This window comes from Podarcis filfolensis (assembly GCF_964270895.1).
Source record: "Podarcis filfolensis genome assembly, chromosome: 8".
Taxonomy (NCBI): domain Eukaryota; kingdom Metazoa; phylum Chordata; class Lepidosauria; order Squamata; family Lacertidae; genus Podarcis; species Podarcis filfolensis.
Genome location: NC_139611.1, coordinates 43,989,098 through 44,009,902, shown reverse-complemented (window position 1 = coordinate 44,009,902; position 20,805 = coordinate 43,989,098). Strand labels below are relative to the sequence as shown.

The 20,805-nt window shown below is 41.8% G+C and overlaps 1 protein-coding gene across 4 annotated transcripts in view; it reads left to right on the top strand.

The window, feature by feature from the left end:
* The window catches only part of RANBP10 (RAN binding protein 10), a gene marked incomplete at its 5' end in the record, with an annotated part of 50,868 nt that overhangs the window by 444 nt on the left and 29,619 nt on the right, over positions 1-20,805 (top strand). For all 4 annotated transcript variants that reach the window (XR_014551318.1, XR_014551319.1, XM_083626489.1 and 1 more), the window contains 2 exons: positions 648-759; positions 11,209-11,261. Coding sequence is in view for 2 of the 4 variants with exons in the window: in XM_083626489.1 (XP_083482615.1) it covers positions 648-759; positions 11,209-11,261 (165 nt within the window). The remainder of the gene's footprint in view (positions 1-647; positions 760-11,208; positions 11,262-20,805) is intronic.

Below are 20,805 nucleotides of genomic sequence, written 5' to 3'. Positions count from 1 at the left end.
GCAACGGGCCCTTGTCGCATTTGAGGGGTTTCGGGGGGAACTGATCCATCGAAGACCCTGCCAAAGGGCAGTTCTCCTGGGGCGCTGTTTGAGGATCCGGAGCGCGGGTGGGTTTGGGGCTTGGCTCGACCTGACTTAATTGAACTTGCCTGTTGCGCTGCCAGCGATGGGATCTCTCCAGGGGTCAGCGCAGTTCCTGTGAAGCAGGCAGAAGGGGATTTCCTCCCTGTCCTGATAGCTGTGTGGGGTTGGCACGAGCCTTTCCCAACAGCAGACAGCCAGATTATTGTTTACATGATCAAGGCAGAAAATCATTCCTTTGTGCCTTCCCTGGAATTTGGAGTGCTGATCTGTTTGCCCCCAAATAGGGCCCTAGTGCCTATATTTCTTGTTGTCTTTTCATGAGAACTGACAAAGGAAGAGACAGAACCATGCATGCTGTTTCCTCGTCCTTTCCCCCGTGGTGCAGTGCAGGGGCCCACTGCTTTGTCAACCAAGCATCATCTTAAGGGTTTCTGTGCAGAATGATTCTGGCTCTTTTAAAGTCTGTGTTCTAGTCTGACAGCTGTCACTGAGGAGTAAAAGGGCCTGGAACCTCACTCACCCCTTTCCCCCTTTCCTATATATGTTCTTGGGTTTTTTTGCAGGACATGGAAAAAATCACAAGGATGCTGCTTCAGTCAGGGCTACCCATCCTATCCCTGCGGCCTGTGGTATTTATTACTTTGAAGTGAAGATAGTCAGTAAAGGTAGAGATGGGTAAGTGTGTTCTTCTAATGCCTCTTGGATAGTTTGTCTTTCTTTTTAGAGGGTTTGGAACGAATCTCACTGCATACACTTCAACTAGATAGGGATGCTTTGTATGTGGGGGGAGCCATATGGATTATATCAAACTCATACTTAGATCCACTGAAATTGATGGACATGACTGATTTAGGTCCATTACTTTTACTCTGAGTGTGATTCAGGTAGGTAAAACCTAATGTGTCTATGCAGCCCCAAATGTAGGATGTTGCACTAGTTTTAATTTTAAAATAGGGAACTGAGCCAGGTCTTTGGTTTTGATTCAGGTTCAGTTGGGAGGATACAGCTGTGATTCAGGTTCAACTCCAGTTCAAGAAAAAAAAAACCGGTTTGACTTCCTGCCATCAAATGCCAAGCCAGTAATATAGACCTAGATGAGGCATGCTTATTATGCTGCTCCCTTTGCTGGCTGTTATGGATAATTATACCAAGCAGACATCTTAAAATTCCAGTGTGGCTTGTTAGTGTGTTGGGACTGAAATCCAATATGGCAGTGACTGTAATGGATGTGGAGGAGAAGAATCCACATAGCTGAGTGGAGCGGAAGAAAGTGCTATTCTGTTTGTAGTATTAAAAATGTGTATAAGAATTCACTTTTTGTATTTGCTCAAGACAAAATATATGGGTGACATGCTAGGTAGTTTTATGGTCATGAGGAAAATGAGAGCATAGATGGTCCATTAAATCTACAGGATAGTTGGAATTGCAGTTCAGTAATCTCTGATCAATAGGAAAATGGCAGCTTTCATCTGTTAAAGCAGCATCAGAAAATCTTTTTCCATGTGATACCACATAGGCCATAGACTTGAATACATTATGCCGGGAGAGTCTTATTGTCTTCTTTCTTGCATGTTATTATTATTTAAATTTATTAGTCACTATATCTTGCTGAGGGCAACCCAAAGCAACTTGCTATCCAAAGCATACTTTACAACAAGTAGCTTTGAGGTATTGAACTCTTAATAATGAACAAAAAGGGTTTTTTCAAAGATGAAGGTGCTGAAAAAAGAGGCCAAGGCCAAACGTAGAACTCTTCTAAGAAATTTCTTCATTTGCTTTGCCAGAAATTGTGTTTGTACATTGAACAGTTGATAACTTGGAGAGAAAGGAAATAAGAGCTTAGCAATGGGAGGTGGACTTTGGTGACTTACATTTGACAAATAGTTACAACTGTTTGTTGGGTGTGGTGATATATCTGTGGGCACCACATCTTTATAAATCCAGTGTCACAACATGGGTGTGGAGACTGAAAAAAACCTCTTCTAAATACTGTTTACTCCCTCTGGTACTACAGTAGAATTTTTTGTGTCATTGTTTCAGTTGCTGAAGTGAGAAATCAGATACCAGCTGCTCTTGAAGTATCTGTTTACTCTTGGCATTGCTAAGACCAGGGTTCAAATCTTTTCTCAGTCATGGAGCTCACTGGGTCTCCTTGGACCAGTCACCATCTCTTAGCCTAACCTACCTCACAGGATTGTTCTGAGGATGAAATGGGGAAGAGGAGAAACATGTATACCATATTGAACTCCTTGGAAGATAGAGGTGGTATATAAATAAATAAATAAATAAGTTGTACCAGAGGCTCCATTTTTAGGGTTCCATATAGACAATTGATGACCAGTGGAGGTAGATAATGTTTAGACTCGTAACCAAATATCCTTTGGGGAGCAGTGATTTATACCTTATTAGCTATGCCCAGAAGAAGCTGCTAGTGGAGGCATTGGTATGGTATTTAGCCAAGCCATCCTCTTATATTGTACAAAATTTATAATCAAAGTACTAGCCAGTGTGGTGTAGTGGTTAAGAGCGGTAGTCTCGTAATCTGGGGAACTGGATTCGCGTCTCCGCTCCTCCACATGCAGCTGCTGGGTGACGTTGGGCCAGTCACACTTCTCTGAAGTCTTTCAGCCCCACTCACCTCACAGAGTGTTTGTTGTGGGGGAGGAAGGGAAAGGAGAATGTTAACCACTTTGAGACTCCTTAAAGGGAGTGAAAGGTGGGATATCAAATCCAAACTCTTCTCTTCTACTAAGGTGCAATCTGACATATAGCTTCTTGTGTAAGAATGGGATTCTCATTGCTTCCTTGAAACTGTCTTTGTCCAAAGAGTGGTGGATATGGGATGATGCTTTGTTTGTGAGTCCTGTTGAAAAGGCACAGTTGGGGATTCCAATGCAGCTAAGGGTGGGAGGCCTGGTGATGAACTTGGGAAAGCAGAGGTCTGCTTTCCAAAAATATTGGAAACTAAGTTATGCAGATATCCTCATCCTGGACCACCAAGTATGTTTTCTAGGCCTTAGAGAAGTATTTCACCTGCAACTAATTTCAGTCTCTTTGGGGTTCAAACTGGGTGTATTAATTAATTTTCACTTGGCTAACCAAATATGGAGCGTGGAGCAATGTGTCCCAGGACAGAATTTCCTTGGTGGTTTTTTTGATGCCATCATTCCACAAGAGCTTCAAAAACATCCAGTAAAACAACTCCTGTGGTATATATGGTCTGTTTTTGTTCAGAAGACACTCATTTTTGTTACCATTTAGTCATGCTTATTTATCCTTCAAACTGGAGAACTGAAATAAAAACCACTTGTACTTTTGGGTTCCAGGCCTGCGGAAAGTGCAATTACCAGGCATTAATTTTGGCTATATTTTTTGTGGGTCTGCATGTAGAGACGCCATTTCTATTTTTAAGTTCAGGATGCATCTTGCCTACTTCATGAAGACTGAAGCAGCATTACCAAGCAGCTAAGTCATTTCCCTTCAAAAGAAACTGAGGAAGAAATATTGGCTGAACAGAGTGGCTGAACACTTTCTAAAGTTGGGAGGAATTTGATGCATTGAAGTCCAAATAAAAATCTCTGCAAGGTTCTAGAAATGATAGCAGCATGGATTTGTCTGAGAAATGCCTAAGCCATTTAATTCTGAAGCACTTTTTTTGTAGGTTCTACTGCCTGCTAGGCCCTGTTCAGTTAACCAGAAAACACTACCTGTGCCAAGGAGCAAAGTTTACTAATGTCTGCAGCATAAAATGCTTTCAGTATCACATTTACTCTGAATATTATTACTTCCTTCCCTAATGCAGGGAGGAGAATAGTGGGGTAGAGAAGAGGTGGACAAAATCTCATAAGTTTTGTACATCCTGCCCCATGTATTTTGTCCCCCAGCTCCTTGTGGAGTTTCCTAATCAAATAATCTATCTGGCATAAAGTGTACTGATAGTAAGATTTTATGTTGCAAAGAATGTAGAGTGAATTGCTATTAACAGAGGTTGAATTGGAGGATCTATTTCAACATTCTGTTTCCAGAAGATGTTATCCAGCAGTGGATGCAGCTCTAGATCTATGTAGATAGACACGTATAAAGACATGGGGTTGTTTCTGGCTAAGTCAGAGGAGATCCATGGAAATTAGTGGATTTAAGTTCATCATGACCAGAATCCACTTATTTCAATGGGTCTACTCTTAGTGTTACTTAACTGGATACAGCCTATTGGCTTACACAATTTGGTGAGTGCATCTGGATCAGATTTTATTACAGCATTGCTTTTAAGTAGTAAACGCTTCTGGTTGGAACAAATTTAATTTGTTATGCAGTTCCCAGAATGATTGTAAATATTTGGTATCTGATACTAACTGGTAGGTAAATACAATTTCCAGAGTGACCATGATTGCCACAGAAGTGGTCTGTGGCCTATAGGGATGTGAGGATTACCCTGTAAAGTAATTTTAAATTGAAACCTTGAGCATAAATCCAGTTACTGGATGTTGATTGTTTTAACTAGAGCTCAGAAAAAGGGGCTATTATGCTGTTCTTACAGCAGGTGAGAATTGAGTAGTTTGCTATCAGTGGTGTTACCAGGAAGTATTCTGTACACAACAACTGACTTAAAGTGATCAGATCCATGCAGACTAGAATCAAACTTCTGAGGATAACTTGAGTAAATATCAGGTATGTGATATTTCTGCACTTTCCCAGCTGTAACCAATTGGTCTTGGCAATACAGAAACATTGATTGCATTGTCAAGTCAGAGAGAGGCTGAGCCTGGTGGTGGAAACAGTCATTCCCTGAATATGGCCTATTGTGGATACGGTGGGAATTGTCAACCCTGAAGCTGCTGGAATCTATCTTAAAAACTGTACCAAGTTTGTTCTAGCCACTGCTAGCTTCCAAAATTATACTGGTTCATGCTGATTCAACCTCATGGGAGGAGAGCATGTATATAAAAATTGAAAGTAAAATGGTTCACTTAAAGAACTAGGTTGGTAAACAGTTGCTTAGTTCAGTGTGGTAATATATATAGTTGTGCCATAGCATTGTGGCTACATCTAACCCAGCAGTCCCCCCCCCCAAAAAAAACTATTGAGATCTATTGAAAAGCTCACACATTCACTATGCATTTGTTAGGGACTGCGTGAAGCCCATTCCATTAATGGAATGTATGAACCCTTCTCCCATATAACCAGTGCAATTGCAGGCTGTGTTGTCAGCAGCAAAGACTTCCTTCTTGGATCTTAGGCTCAGGTGAATTCAACAGAAAAATGCTATTTGGAGTGCATTTGGTGGTGGCTCACTTTGGTACCCTAGGCTTGTCTGTTCAGACAATTGTTGGACATGTTGTGTTGTGGGAATGGACCTATACCAGGGATGTCCGACAGGTCGACCCCCAGTTGTTAGAAGTCAATTGCAGTCGATCGCAGGCTCATTTTTGTCCGCGGGTGAAAAGGAGCATTCGGCCTGCCCCCTCCCTCCCTCTTTCCTTTACCGCACACAATTTCAAGAGCGGAAGATGGAGTTTCTGCTGGTGGAATGACTTATTGTTTATCTATTTTTGTTGCTGCCCCCCCAAAAGGTCGGCAATTTTGACCTCCCACCCTCCCAAAAAAATAGGTAGATCACTTCCAGTTTTTCATTCTGTGAGTAGATCACAATCTCTTGGGAGTTGGATGTCCCTGAACTATAGTATATGCTTTATGGATATAAAGTGATACTGACATTATGGAAAGAGGTCTTGTTTGTATATGTTTGGTCCTTAATTACAGAATACCCAAAGTTCCAAACCAGTATGGTATGGGGATGACGAGAGAATGAAATAGCCCAGTTCTTAAAAGTGTGATACTGGCTACCAAGAGGCTGATTTTGCAGAAACGAAAGCTCAAATGAATAAGATTATAAATCACTAGGGTTTTTTGTGACCCTTGCAGTAATTGAGAAAGTGGCCTATATGAAAAGGGAGATGTTTGAAGTTATTTTGCAAGGCTTTTTTTTTGGCCTCAACAGGGTTAAGGAGGTGCATAGGACTTCTGCTTACCTGGGGCAGCTGACAGAGAATCGGACACACACCTTTTTTTCTTACATATATTATTTATCATATTACTGAATCCTTTCTCATTTTCACTGTTTTAGTCAGCTTGCCATTTTGATTTGGGTATCTTGGAGTTAGGACTTTGGGAGGGAGGAAGAACTCTTAAGGGATGTGTAAAGTTCTATAAGGAAGGGGTAGGTGGGTTGGGAAAAGGAAGAGTTAAAAACTCAATTTGAACTTTTTTTTTTTTTTGGTATTTTGGTTCTTTTAGTATACCATTACATTTCAGATAGTGAAAACTGAATAATGAAAGGAGGGGTGATGTTAGCATGACAGTAGCAATTAATAATACTTGTTATTTGCACAGTGTGTTTCTACAATACATTGATATAGTTTTGAGTATTATATCAGTAAGCTTTACAGCAGCCCTGTAAGGTAGTCTTGCTGGGTGACCCTCAGATTACAGATGGGAAACTGAGATGTAATGACGGTTGTCTAAGGTCACCCTGCAGGTTCATGACTGAGCTGGGTCTTGAATCAGGGGCTTCTGATTTCTTAATTGTTAAATGACAAGATTGTTTTGAATAATTAGGACCCTGAAGAAATAACTAAAAATGGAGACACGTGGAATGCCTTTGGAAACAGAAGCAGATTTTCTTCACAGGAAAGTGAGAAGTCACTCCCATGTTGTGGTTCTTCTGGTAGTACATTTCTGTCACAGAGGTAGCTATAAGCTACTACAGTATAAGCATTTCCAGGGTAGCCTAATGATATGAAACACCCTTCCGTTAGGATTTAATACATAGTGCCAAGGGCTAACTTAGACAAGGAGTTCCTGTACCAGGGTTTGGGGCACTCTTTCAGTAACAAGCAGAGCCACTAAGGATCTTAGCCTTCTTATAGCTGAAAAACTGTTTTCTCAATTTTAAAGTGGTGGATGATTATGCCTAGACCATTCCTTGCAGAGCAGTGGGTTCATGCCAGTACAAGTGCCAGCTAGCTGTAATGACAAGTGAAAGCCAGTGGACATTGACATCAAACAGTAGCTGAAAGGAATTGTAAGGAAGAGATAATAAAAAATGGGGGGGGAGCCCTCAGGAGCAGAGGCAGCTCAGTACAGTAAGAGCTCTCAATGAAGGGATTAGACTGTCTGCAACTTATTCCTGTAGGCTTCCAAAAGGCTGAATTCATCCAGCATCTGTAGCTGTAGGCAAGCCATTTTAAGTATTTGCACTTTTCCATTTGACCATGCTAATACCAGCCAGTATATGCTGTGCTGGTGGTGAATGTGTCAACTTTGATGACAGAACACGGTGGATTTCATAGTAACTGTTAGTAAAAATGGCACAGTGCTTTTTGTGCTGTTAACTGTGGCATTGATGCTTATGCTACTGGGTTGGGTGAAGTTTTGTGTTTGAAATAATGGTGATGCAAAGAGTGCTGTACAATTGCTTTGTACTGTAAGAAGGTTTGTATAATTATTGTACAGTCATACAAAGACCAGCGATCTCATGTTTTTAATATTTTGTTGGGAGCTTCCCAGAGTAGTTGTAACAGCCCAGTTGGAAGGGCGACATATAAATAATAAAGTTGTTATTGTTGTATTTTTCCTGAAATACTGCAATTTGGCAGCACCGACATTGTGACACGGTAGTGTGTTTGGACATGGGAATCTATATATGTTCAGTCATGACATCTCAATGGAGCATATCAGTCTTTCTGCCTCATTCCATCTGCAAAATGGATAACAGTTATCCTAGCTCATAGTATTCTTGCAAGTGTGGTGTCCTGATAATACATACCTACATGTGCATATATAGCTGTAGTAATATGGCATGGCACGATGCTATTGTTGGATTGTTTGCTTGGTTTGGAATTCTGTACCCTGGTTGTACCCGTAAATAGTTTTCTGCTAAATTGGGTGTTTGTGCTTGGCTGTGAGAGTGGCTCTTCTTTAGAAAGGGGATGAGCTATTAATACAATAAACAGCATGAACTGTGTGACTGTCACAACTAGTATTTCATCCCTGGCATGCAATGTTTATAAAGTACATGGATTCTTTCATATGAGTTACATACACTTAAAAAAAAACTATGCTCCAGCTATTGTTCATAATGGGGTTGGAATGTGTCCAGTCCCCCTGAAGCAAACAGAGGTCAGTGCCAGCTGCCCACTGGAGGGCATTTTAATTTTTGAGAGCAACAGTTTTTCTACTTTGGCACCCAAACCTTTAGCAATCTACCAGTAATCTGGACTTATAAGAAAGAGTGCTTCTACTTGTAGAGTTGCCTGAATCTTCTTATGCGAGCCATTTTGCTTTGCCTTCCCCATAGACTTTGTGAAAGTCATAACTTCTGGTGCTTAAGAACAGTTTTTCTATGTTTAAGAATTTGAGACTGAGAACCAGATCACCAAGGATTGGTATACTTTTAAATGGGGCATTTGCTTTTCCTCTGTGTGCCTGCAGAGCAGTTAATCACAAAATATACAAGTTTAAAGCATAAATGCAATTTAAAAACATAAGTAAATGCCACAGGAAGAAAACAGATAACAGAGAAACATTTCAGAGGATTTTTCTTTCTTTTTCTGTACAATTACTCAGCTCCCTGAAATTAAAAACAACAACAAAAACAGGAAAAAACAGTTACTGATGAAGTTCAAGAGAACCCCCTTCTTCCTGAAAATATCATATTGTTTGAAAACTGATTAATAGTGAAATAATTGGGGGGAGAGGAGTTTCTCTCCATATTGACAAGAATAAGATCTACTAAAGATGTTCTGCTGTATAAAAGTAGGAATCTTTGCAATGGACTTAGTGGTATTAATACAGTGGACCCTCGGGTTACGTTACCTTAGGGTAACGTAACTTTCGGGTTGCGAACATAGCAAACCTGGAAGTGTATATTTCTGGGTTTCGTCGAATGCACAGAAGTGCTCTATCATGCCACATGCGTGTGCAGAAGTGGCACTTCTAGATGCAAACTTTTTGGGGTGCGTACGGACCCCCGGAACGAATTAAGTTCTTATCCGGAGGGTCCACTGTAATCAGCTCTGGTGGTAAGGAGCACTTCTTCACAATAATGCAAGGCAGGCAAAACAATCCCTCCAAGATCTGAAGAGCTGTAGCATGGAGGCTAGGTTGTTTTGATAGCATATGAGCACAGTAGCAAGGAGGAGAAAACATGAGAAAAAAGTTAGCAACTTTTAGAGTATGTAGTTAGAAATACTGAAATGTGGTAACTAAAAGTGGGTAGACTGCTGAGTGGTTCAGCCAACCGAGATTATGTAGCTGTGGCCTTGAAAGAGCTGCACTGGCTGCCAGTATGCTGATAACCCAAATTTAATGCACTGCTAGCAATGACTCATAAAAGCTTATACAAAATGAGACCAAAATGCTTGAAGAAGCATCTCTTTCTGCATCAGCCTGTCTCCACTCTTCATGCTAAGATCATTGGTTGGATTTCCTCCAGTTGAGATCAGTTATGTGGCAGCTTGGGAAAGAGCCTTCTCTGTGGTGGTGCCCCATCTATGTAATGTCTTCCCTGCTGAGCTAAAGCTGATGTTGAATCTTACTAGATCTTGTTTAGAGGTGAATAGTTGTTTCCTGACAAGGGCCTTTATGGTTACAAGTTATTAATGCTTGGGCCAGGTGCTGAGATGGTTGTACTGGTTTTGTTCTGTGTGTGCCCATGCTCAGGTTCTCTCTGTCCTTGTTTTATGGCATTACAGTTGATACTGTGGCTTTTTATTTTTATTGTACCATGTTGTGGGTTGCTTTGCAGTCAAGAGCCAGCTTACAACACTTCTAAATAAAAATAAAATGAATAAATCCTTTTAAGGATTTTGGATAAAAACTGGACTAGAGTCTGAGGTATGGGGGCATGTGATCAATTCCTTCCAGCTTCAATATCCTATTAATAATATTACTGCCCAGGGCTCTTTTGTGAGGAAAAATAGAAATTTAATAAATGAATAAAAAATAACTGATGGACTTATCTTTAATTAGAGCTAGACTAGACAGTGCTCTGGACACCTCTCAAGAGTCATCTGCTGTAATACTGGAGTCAAGTTCCTGCTGGATGCAAGCAATTTTGTCCTCATAATGCTTTGCAAACAATTCATAGCAAGCTACCCTTGGTTCTGTCACCTTCAGGTGTGCAGCAGTGACTCAGACGTAGGGAGGTCAGGTGAGCAGTGCAGCCCCACCACTCCATCCAGTATGGGTAGTTGGTCTGTGCATATCAGGTAATTAAATCTAGGCTTAGAATTTTGAACATGGACCCTCTTCCAAACTTCTGTTGTCTGTTTTGGAGTAAGGACCTTAACTTCTCCTGTCTTTACAATGGCAGTTAAATACTGCAGGTTCTTTGAATGTGTAAACCTCTTTTTACTTGTCCCAACCAATTAGGTTTCCTTTTGTGTGAAACGGCAAGGCCAAGGATTACAATGTAAAAAGATCAGAAGCTTCATGAACTGTGGGAGGCCAAGATGGGGAAGAACTCCTGCCAGCAGTAGATAATTCAACCATCCTATCTCTGCTCGACAATGCACCCTGCTTAGTCACTGGAGAAGGAAGCAGCTTGTGAGCAGCTGGAGATGAGGCATGCATGCAGTGCTTCTACAAAGCTGCTGTTCCCAGATTGCTGCATGCTAATTCTGACTGGGGAGTGGGATGCAGGCCTGTTTCAGGGGCATCTCTGTGTACAGTTCTTACCTTTGGGATAGGCCTCCTAGCAAAATTAATTTACATGCGTTACCAGTGACTATATTTTAAAAGCATATACTTTTTGATATTCCAGGAAAGGGGAGGTAGTTTGCTGAGCACATCAAGAAGGTTTGATAAGGAACTACTGCCTTCTTGCTGACCACCGGCAAGAGGCCCCGGTGCCTGGGAAGGGGAGTCAGCCTTTCTCGAGGGGGCCGATCACCAACACTGCCCTGGCTAGCTGTGCCATTTTGTGCAGGATTTCAGAAGGAATCTGATCACAGCCTCTGTTGAATGATAACTTAAACTGTGCTTTCAGTTAGGAAAAGCAGCATTGTGTGATTTTGCTTGGCCATTCTCTCTTTGCTGTATTAACACACTTTTGTTTGCTTGAAGGTACATGGGGATAGGACTCTCAGCCCAAGGTGTCAACATGAACAGACTTCCTGGTGAGTCATTATTAATAATTGTTTGTGCTTGTCCTGTGTGTCAGTAACCACTACGCTGGAATTGTACACTTCTAAGAGGGGGGTGTGCTCACTACCTGTGGAGACAGAACATTGTTTGGAGGGAACTTTGCTACAAATTTACTACTTAAAATTTGTTAAACACATACAGCTTATGAAACCTCTTCCAACACCCTTGAATCTTACGCTTCCTTGCTTTTCTTTCCACAAACCTTTAGCTGTCCTCCAGTCTTTCCATTTCTATAATAGGATTCTGAGTTGCAGTACATCGTTGACTGCAGCATAGTTCCTTTGTGCCACAGAATGTCACTTGATCTGTCAGATGGGTATGGCGCGTAGGAGAAATGGGCATTGTCGCTTTCTGTTCTCTTCTGCATCGTGCAGATATATTTCTTCTGTGCTTCCGAACATATGTTAAATCACTTAATATTTTATTCTGTCCCCATGGCTACTTTTTTTGTTAAGAATAGAAGTCACTAAGTCATTGTCTCAAAACAGAATCCAGCCCTTTGAGAAATGCTACTTCTGCCAAGCACCACCATCACCCACATTTCCCAGTCCCTCACTTAGGTGTGGTATGCCTAATGCATGCTTGTTGACTGGCACCAGTTAGGGTGTTGTGGGTCAGTCTAGGTATTGACATGTGTGTTCTGGAAGTGCCTCCCTTGTTGTGCTAAGCTGGCGAGATGCTGCCTGGGTTCCTCCCAGTCCTGGTGATATTATTTGACCCCAAATGGTGGTAATTTAGTGGCATAGTTCCAGTGCAGACACTAACTATAATGGACTTGGTTTATCCTTGGCATTGTAAGGATTGCTCACAAGTTTGAATAAAGTCTTAGGATATTCAGTCCTCAAATCCTATATCAGTTAGCACAGAAGGACTTGCATTGTGCATGAGTTACTCAGTAACACCAGCTAATCTTGTGATGATGATGAGAGTACAGCCCTAATTTGCAGTCATTTTATAACACAGGTATTGATTAGGATTGGAAGAGCCACTGCCTCTGTGTACTGACTCAACACCTTCAGGAGCCACACTACCTCTGGTTAGCTTTTTAACCTCTGTTGTCCACTATGAACAGCAACAGGGTTTACTAAAGCTTTCCCCTTTGTATGCACTGTAGCTCAGCTGAAACTGCTGTATTTCAGATCCCTTCCAATCGTGTGCATTTATACTTATAACGCAGGATAACACTTCGTGCTTCTGACGAAGTGGACTCTGTTCCACAAATGGTTATGTCCTAATAAACGTGTTAGTCTTTAAAATGACACAAGACACTTTGCTGCGGTTGCTGTGACAGACTAACATGGTCACCACACTGAAACTCATAATTTTTCTTTGTCTTGATCTGAGTAGCAAAGGTAGCGCCGCCACCAAGTTCTTCAAGGGAATCTTTTGCAATTGTTCTTGAACTTGTCTGAAGCAAACAGGCCAACACTCCCTCTCAGTGAAATGAAGAGCTCATTTCAAATTCCACAGATGGAGATGCATGTCCCCATGTAAGGGAGTGCTAGAGTTTGGGCAGTGGGACTAACTTTCCTTTTGGCCCCTCGTGCTCCTGCTCGTAGACAGTTCTGCATCCTTTTGCAAAGTGGTGGGAAACTGCTGCAAAATGGAGCTCCCTTTACAGGTTGAAAATGTGTGCCACTCCCTCGCTCCTGCTTTCTGCTTAGCTCTAGTTTGAGATGCATAATCAGACAAGGCTCTGCCAAAACCTACTGTTGCTTTTCCCTCAAGAGAGCCCTTGGCTTGTCAGAAGTGGGTAATGGATTGGGATGTAGGATCCTTGGGATCAGGAGTTAAACTAGGAGCTGGATTAAGCCCTGAAATGGCCAGATGCCTATCCCTAGGCAGCAGTTTTGTTTGCTGTCTGGTATCTCCTGACTGCCATTTATTCAAAGCTCAACTTTTTATCTTCATGTGTTTGAGTTTATTTTGGAATCTGTTCTTCAGATAGACGGTTCATCTTTTAAAAACAACATCCTGCAGTCGTACTAATTAATGATCAGTCTTTAATAACAGCTTCTTACTTGGCCTGGAACTGCACATGCTTTAGTATTTAAACTTGATTGCAAGGTCACATGGAAATGACAGTGTCAGGCGAGATCTGCAAACATTATTAGAGAGTGCTCATGTGATTTGTTCTAAATGCAGGTCTTTGGGGCTGTGTTTGCCATTTAACACCTTTGTCACTGGCTACTAGAAATGCACTGGGCTGCAGCTTCCCATAGAGAGTCCATTCATATGGCCAAAGGGCTGGCCTATGGCCAGACTTTTCTAGTAAAAACATTTTGACAGTGGGTTGCTAGAAACAGCAGGTGTTGAATGTTAATTTGCAAAATTTGTGAGAGATGATGACTCTATCCTGAACATGCTTAGGCTGTTTTTTTATATTAGAGCAGAAGGAATAATTCAGAAGGGAGAACAGTTGTTCCACATGCCACTCTGGACTTGTAGAATTACTTGGAGCTGGAATTGGCCACAAGACAATGTATTTGAAAATATCACTGTCATTAATCTAAAATGGCTTGTGGTAATTTGTGGCCTGTCAAGTTGAGCACAACCTATGAGTTGTATGTTGTGATCAGTGAAGTACTTGAGCTGCCCATCTGCAGTCCCAAACAGACAACAAAAGCAGGTTTGAATCCTGGTGGACTGTCATGCAAAAGGAGGTAGTAATATTGCCCCAGTGTACTTCAAGCCGAGTTGGCAAGTGGACAGTTTATTCCCATTTTATCCTTCCAATGTACACTATGAGGTCACTCAGTGAGATTCATGGCTGAGCTGGAGTTTGAATTTGGGTCTTCATTACCCAAGCCCAACTTTCTACCCACTATTTCACAGTAGTTCTCATAACTATCATGCTAAGTTATGTCCATGTCTGACTGTATTACACACAGCTGCTAAATGACATTAGCTGTGTTATGCTAGAGATGTCTGTTCTGAACTCAGTGGGGCTTACTTGTGTGAGACTTGCATCTAGGCAAGTCTAGTAACGTATACCACTTTCCATGTTAGTGATTTGATATTGCCTCAGTTTTCCATAGTTCATTACCAGGAAGGGTGAAAATAGGTTGTTACTGTGTTGTGCTTGGAACTGTGGAAAGGGCAGCCTTCCCCAATCTGACCACTTCCAGATGTTCTGGACTAGATTGCCCATCAGCCCCTATCAGCATGGCTGACCAAAACATAGGAAAGGCACTAAGTTGGGAAAGGCTACTGTGGAAGAAAACACTCTTTAAACTTTAACATTCACTGAAAACTCCACAAAGTGTTACTTTAGATATCCCTTGCCAACTTCTGTAGGTATGTGTTTAAAAGATAACCCTTGCCGAAAGGTGGAGTGGGTTTGGCTTTTCTTTTTCTGTTTTGTGACTTTTGTATTATTTCTACATACTTCTAATTCCAAGCATTTAATCTTCTTCAGCTGGGTGTAGACATAACTGGGAGGACCCTTTTGACACCAGGATTTTCTGGAGACAAAGGAATTTAGGGATTTTAGATTTCTATTCAAAATTTTACTGAGAGGAAGGTCCTATGGTACTAATAGTCGGGTGCCACAAATTTTAGCTAACCTTGGTAGCAAGCTGTTATTTATGATTTCCCCAAATCTTCCTCCACTCTTATCAGTTCTCTGGAACACACAACAGGCTTGGCATAAACGGGTAAGTTAACCTTTGCCATAGTGCTTTGAAGGTACTCAGAAGTAGTTGGAAGGATTCTTCCTAGATCCTAGGAACTGTGAGGTCCAGTGCAAAAGTGAGAGGCTGACCTCCCCTCCCCCAAGACCCTTGCACATACCAAAGGAGTTAGGCAAGAGTGGGTTTTCTCTCCCAAGTAAGATAAGTCTCCCTCCCTTGTTGTCATGCAGAGAGAACCTTGAAGGGAAGGGAGGGAGGGATGTATCACATCACTCAGGGACTGGGCAGATAGTTGCCAGGAAGACATGACTGTATTTATGGAACTCTATTAATGGGACTTCATAGTCAGCATGTTCATAATTACTTTTAATGTAAAAACAGGGCAATTGGTAGTGTGCGCTTTTGTGCCGCTCTGTTGAGATGCTTTGTTCTAGACATTTCCAAGGTCTCATTCAGAAACATACTTCAACAACTGCAGATTTCAGCCACTGAGAATATAGTGGGGTGGCAAAAGTCTTATTCTGTATTCATTTTTTAATGAACTTTATGTAATGCAAAGCCTTATTCTAAAGTGTGGTATGTTGGTAAGGTGTCTGTTGGTTTCTGAATTTTGTCGCAGAATCCATTTGTGCCACTTATTATAAAACAGAATGTTGTAGTGCAGAAAGCTCCTGTTCAGCAATGCCTTTTCTTTCCCTCCAACAGATAGTCAGCATTCTGTGGTTACTGAGCACGCACTGGGATCTTTGGGTCCCCTCCATTTAGGACTTTTTTGTGCTTATACAAATTTGCGGGTTCCCCCAAGCCTGGTGATACTTTCTTCCTCTTGCTTGTGCTTTCTTACCTACATAAACGATGGTATTCACAGAAGTATATAATGATTTTAGGTAGCAGTGGTTGGCAATTTCAAACCCTTCATTATACTATTTTTGTACTTCCACTTCTTTTCTTTCCAGAATAGAAACTACCTGGTTGAAGGACATTCCTCTCTTAACCTCATTTGTTACTGACGTAAAGCAGCAGCTGTACCCATTGTGAGGGAGGCTTTGCAGGTGTGCGTGTCTGGCTCTTTGGTTTGTCTCCAAAGCTTTTACTGCAGTTTCATTCATCCAGTCCTGTTTCCTGTTGTCTACTTTCCTGGTGCTTATCATGCAAATGGGAGCAGCTCAGGATCCAGAGTGCCCTAGTGGCTGGGTAATTCAAGTGCACTTTGAGAAGGGTTTGATGACTAAGAAGTCCTGGAAAATACTGGTGATTCCACTCCTCATTTGTCATATGGGTGTTCACTCCAGAAACTATTGTTGCAAACATCAGATTGTTGTTCATCATTCTTAAATTAGATGATTACAAGTTTGTGGCTCTAAGAATGAAGTAGGTCACTCTGTTGCTTTTTGATTCTGACTTAATAAGGAAGAAGTTGTTTTCAGGTGGAGGAGTTTGGTATATACTCTTGAGTCATTCTAGATAAAGGTGTTGACAGCGTTTGGGATAGTCTGGCAGTTAATTAAAAAGTACTTAGAAAAGGAAGCTCTACATGCCGTGTGCCCAAGCGCCTGGTGATGCTGGCCATGAGATTGCAAAGTGGTGTTTACAGTTCCTTTTGTAAATTTCATGTCAGCAGATCCAACGTGACATGGAGTATAGTACTACTCCAGAACCTGCTGGAGTATTTTGAAATGGAAGTATTGAGACCCCGTATTGTGTGTAAAATTCCACAATATGCATTACATCAGGGCAACCAACACGATGCCACCCAGATGTTGTTAGGCTCCCAGCCCCTTTGTGCCTGACAATTGGCCATTTTGGCTGGGGCTGATCTGAGTTGGCGTTTAACATCTGGAGGGCAGCACACTGGCTACCCCTGCATTACATATATTCAACTACAAATAATCCAGTCTGGACCTAAGTGGCTTCACTTTCACTTCTCAAAAGAAACCCAGGAGGCAATCTGTTGCCCTGGGAGCATAGGGCAATATCCTCGTGCTTTTTTGGCTCTGAGTTGCCAGGACTCTTTGTCCTGAACATGCAGTGGGTTATTTTGGTAGCTTTCCTCTCGGGAGTGGGATCCCACTCCTCTGCCAGCCCATGAGTGCTTGTGGAGTAGCAAAGTATATTTAGTCCATGATGACTGGACTGTGGTTTGTGTAACATGATGCTTCAATGCCTCCTTGACTGGAATCTCTGTGGTTTATGTTAAAAGAAAGAGAAATGTGTCTGCAGCATGTGGCTGAACATAAATCTGCTGGAAGCTACACAAGAGCTAGTTTTGTCGACTACAAGGCCTTTCTATTAAAACAAAGAGGCCTTCTCCGCAGCTGCTGAAAGATGGGCTTTCAAGGAGGATTCTTCAGCTTTCCTGCAAGATGCAGGTGCTTATTCCTGGCTCTTGGCAGGCAGCTGGAATCAAATAGTGCTGAAGGCACCAAAGGTGGCTTACAGTCAGCCCTTCATCTCAATCAGAGCTTCATTTTCCACACACACGTGTCAAGAGAACAAAAAACAACAACCTTGCAATGTTAGTGCTGTTCCTATACAGAGATGCTAGCTTTGCAAATATGCAGTTCTCAGCTCTGGATAAAGGCTGATAGGTAACTGTGTTTTCCTGCAAGATCTACAGCCCAGTACAAACATAATTTCTCAATAGTGATTAAGAGATTAGAATGGGGCCATGGGATCACCCCACTTTCCTTTTTAATTAGAATTTGAAGTCAAGACTTGGAGCTTATTTACCAACTTTTGGTAAAATGGGATCTAATAATTAAGGCTGTTAGAAATTAAGACATTAAGGTTGTGAAGTAATTGAGAAATTTAAGCTAAAGAGGGCTGGGGGAGAAAGCATGCATTCCATAGCATGCTCCCAATATCATGGCCATAGTTAAGAGATTGACAGGAGAGAGGCCTATGTGTGAACACCACCCTTAGATCTTAGACTTCTTCCTGCTTTGTGCTGAACACTGTTGATCATGTTGTTCACACTAAGCATGAAATGCTTCTTCCTGTTCTGCCTGTTATATCCACTCAAGAGCAAAATGTACTTCCGATTTTGAGGTTCATCCATTTGCTACCCAAGAGTGCCACTCCCAGAATTGCACTTGGATACTGACTTAACCCTTGCAAAAGGGTGAAAACAAACAATATTTAACACTAGTACTAATCAGTTGAGCTGCCCTCACCACATTCATTTATTTGTAGGTTATTTACTGCTATATGTTTAAAGAAGGACAATGGAAACTTTTCAGCCTGTCAGAATAGAGCTTTAGCTCTCTGACCCCAGCAGGCCAAACTGGATAGGTGAGCTGCTGTCTTTTGGAAAGAAAAATGCTTCTTTTAAAAATGGATATTTTTTTAATTCACAAAGGAGCTTGCAGAGCCCTTTACCTGGTGCTTCCCAAGAGCCTGCTGTTATCTTTGCTCCCTGATCTGTAAAAATGGTTTTCTCAGATCTATGTTTACTTTAGTTATTAGCTATTTCTAATCTGTGTATTAGTTGATCTGAGGATGGGGTGTATTTCATTGAAAAGATCTCTGTATAAATAGTCGAAGAAAACCATAACTGACAAGTGAAAAACGTAAGAACACTGAGCAGATCAAAATACTTAACTGCAATCAAGAAAGCCCTAATTCCTGAGTAAACAACCAGGCATTGGTGCTGAGACGAGGCCAGTGTTGGTGCTCATTAGACCTCAGAGAGGAGGGTATTCCATAAATGGGGCAGCACAGCAGAGAAGGCCCTTTCCCATGTCACCATATAATGTATGCACTGCCTGGGAATTTTTAGAAACAAAAAAAAATTGTGATTTTTAAATGGATAGTGTGATTGGTGAATTTGGACCCATCATGCCAATGACATATTGGTCCACCATCTTTATTCAGATTGGGACCTGGCATCATTGCAGCCCATCACCCCCACATTGTACTGAATTTGGTGACGATCTCTTGAGAGAAGACCAAACATAATGCCAAGAAATGGGCAAAGTCATGCCAAAGTCATATTTTGATCCACCATCTTGATTCAAAATGGTGCCCAATGCTCACAAAGTCTGCCACCCATACTTTGAGAACCCTCTGGCCTAGTTTGGTGATGATTTTCACCCCCTCCCAATGCAAGAATCTCCTGATCTCATGTTTTCAGAAAGGAGGGGGCAGAAACTGCTCTTCGCTTCTTCCACTCCTGCCTGACTCTGTGGGGGTCTGTGTGTTATCTATGTAGAGATTAGATGGCTGAGTGAGAGCTGTAACACTCATGCAAGCCAGTAGCTCTTTAGTTTAATTTGCAGTGGCTATTAGAAAATAAAGAAGTTGTGCTTCACAGCTTTCTTCCGTGTTGTTCATACTCTGCTGAGTTTGGTGCTCACAATGGACAGTTGTGGGTCCAGTGCACTTAGACCTGCTTTCCAGGAGTGGAAGGTCTCTGGAAGTGCTCCAGTCACCTAGCCCAGTCGGGGCAGAAGAAGTTGTTGAGCCCAATCGTTGACATCGGCTCAAAGGCGTACTGACAGGTATCTCAAGAGGCAGGCAAACCTATGCCAGAAAGGGCCCAGTTACATACCATAGTCACAGTTTGGCCCTCGATTCAAAATGGTGCCTGGCACCTAAACATTGAATAGACCCCCCCCACCTCAGGACCCCTCGTGCTGCATTTGGCGATGATATTTTGAGAGGCACCCGAACATATAGGGAACAAACTGACAATCCACTTCCCAAAATTACAGTAGAATTCTCAGTGGCTGAAATTTGCAGTTATTGGGGTAAGTTTCTAAATAAGATCTTAGAAATTTCTGGAACCATTACTGACACCTTGAAATCAGACTGGGAAGCATGTTGGCAACCAGCACAGTTCATTTAGAACTGGAATTATATGGGCCCTCTATGCTTCCACTTAAGAGGCTAGCCACACATTCTGCAGTAGCTGCTGCTTCCACGTCACCTTCAGATTTGTCACAGAATGTAGCACAGTGAATTGTACAGCCCTTTCCAACCTTATCCCTGGAAATCCAGCCGCCTTTTTGACTTTCAGGAGTGTACTACGTGTCTCATTTCTTATGGGCTCTGGATCAAAATCAGAAGAATCAGTTAAGCCATGAATTACAACTATGGACAGTAGCGGGGGTGGGGACAGCTCAAATGAATAATGTAGAACCCCTGTAATTGAGCAAAAGAGTCTTGAGGCTTGTAGATGAGCTCCTGTCTGTTCTATCTGCCAACAGTTGGGCATAGTTACCTAAGATGGGGTCATTTGAGGACATTTGGTGCTGCCTGGGTGCTCTTATCTCTCAGGCACAGCATATGTGCCTAGTCTGCTGTCCTCCACGGTTACAGCATCCTTTGCTAAAGGGAAGAAAATGCACTCAAGATATAGCAGAAAGTGTGTGCTGCCAACAAGTCTATGGGTTAAGAGGAAAAGGAAGACCACTTGGAAATGTACATGGGAACAAGTTAGCAGTCCCACAAAAAGTCACAATAATCCGTTGTGTAGGAAAGCAAAATTAATAGTAATTGGCTCTTAAGAATGAATGGAGGAGTGGGTGAGAGTGTATGTATACACACACATACCATGCACATGCACATACGTGTGTGTGTGTGTGTTTATTATCCAAACTGTGCAGAGAAACAAACTGAACAAGATGGAATGAATTTTGATGTTATTAGTACATTTATGTTGAAAATAAAAACCTGATAGTCTAGTTGTATCAGCACTGAGTCAGCTCTGTGTGCAGTACAGCACGTAATTTCAAACACTGGTTATATCCATCAGAACTGAGACACTCAAATCAGTCTGCTCATCAGAATTGGATTTCTGCTACAGAGTGCTGAATAGCTTGATGGTATAAGGGTTACCAGTCACCATTTTTTCTGACTTCTCCTCCAGAGCTTATTTGTGTCT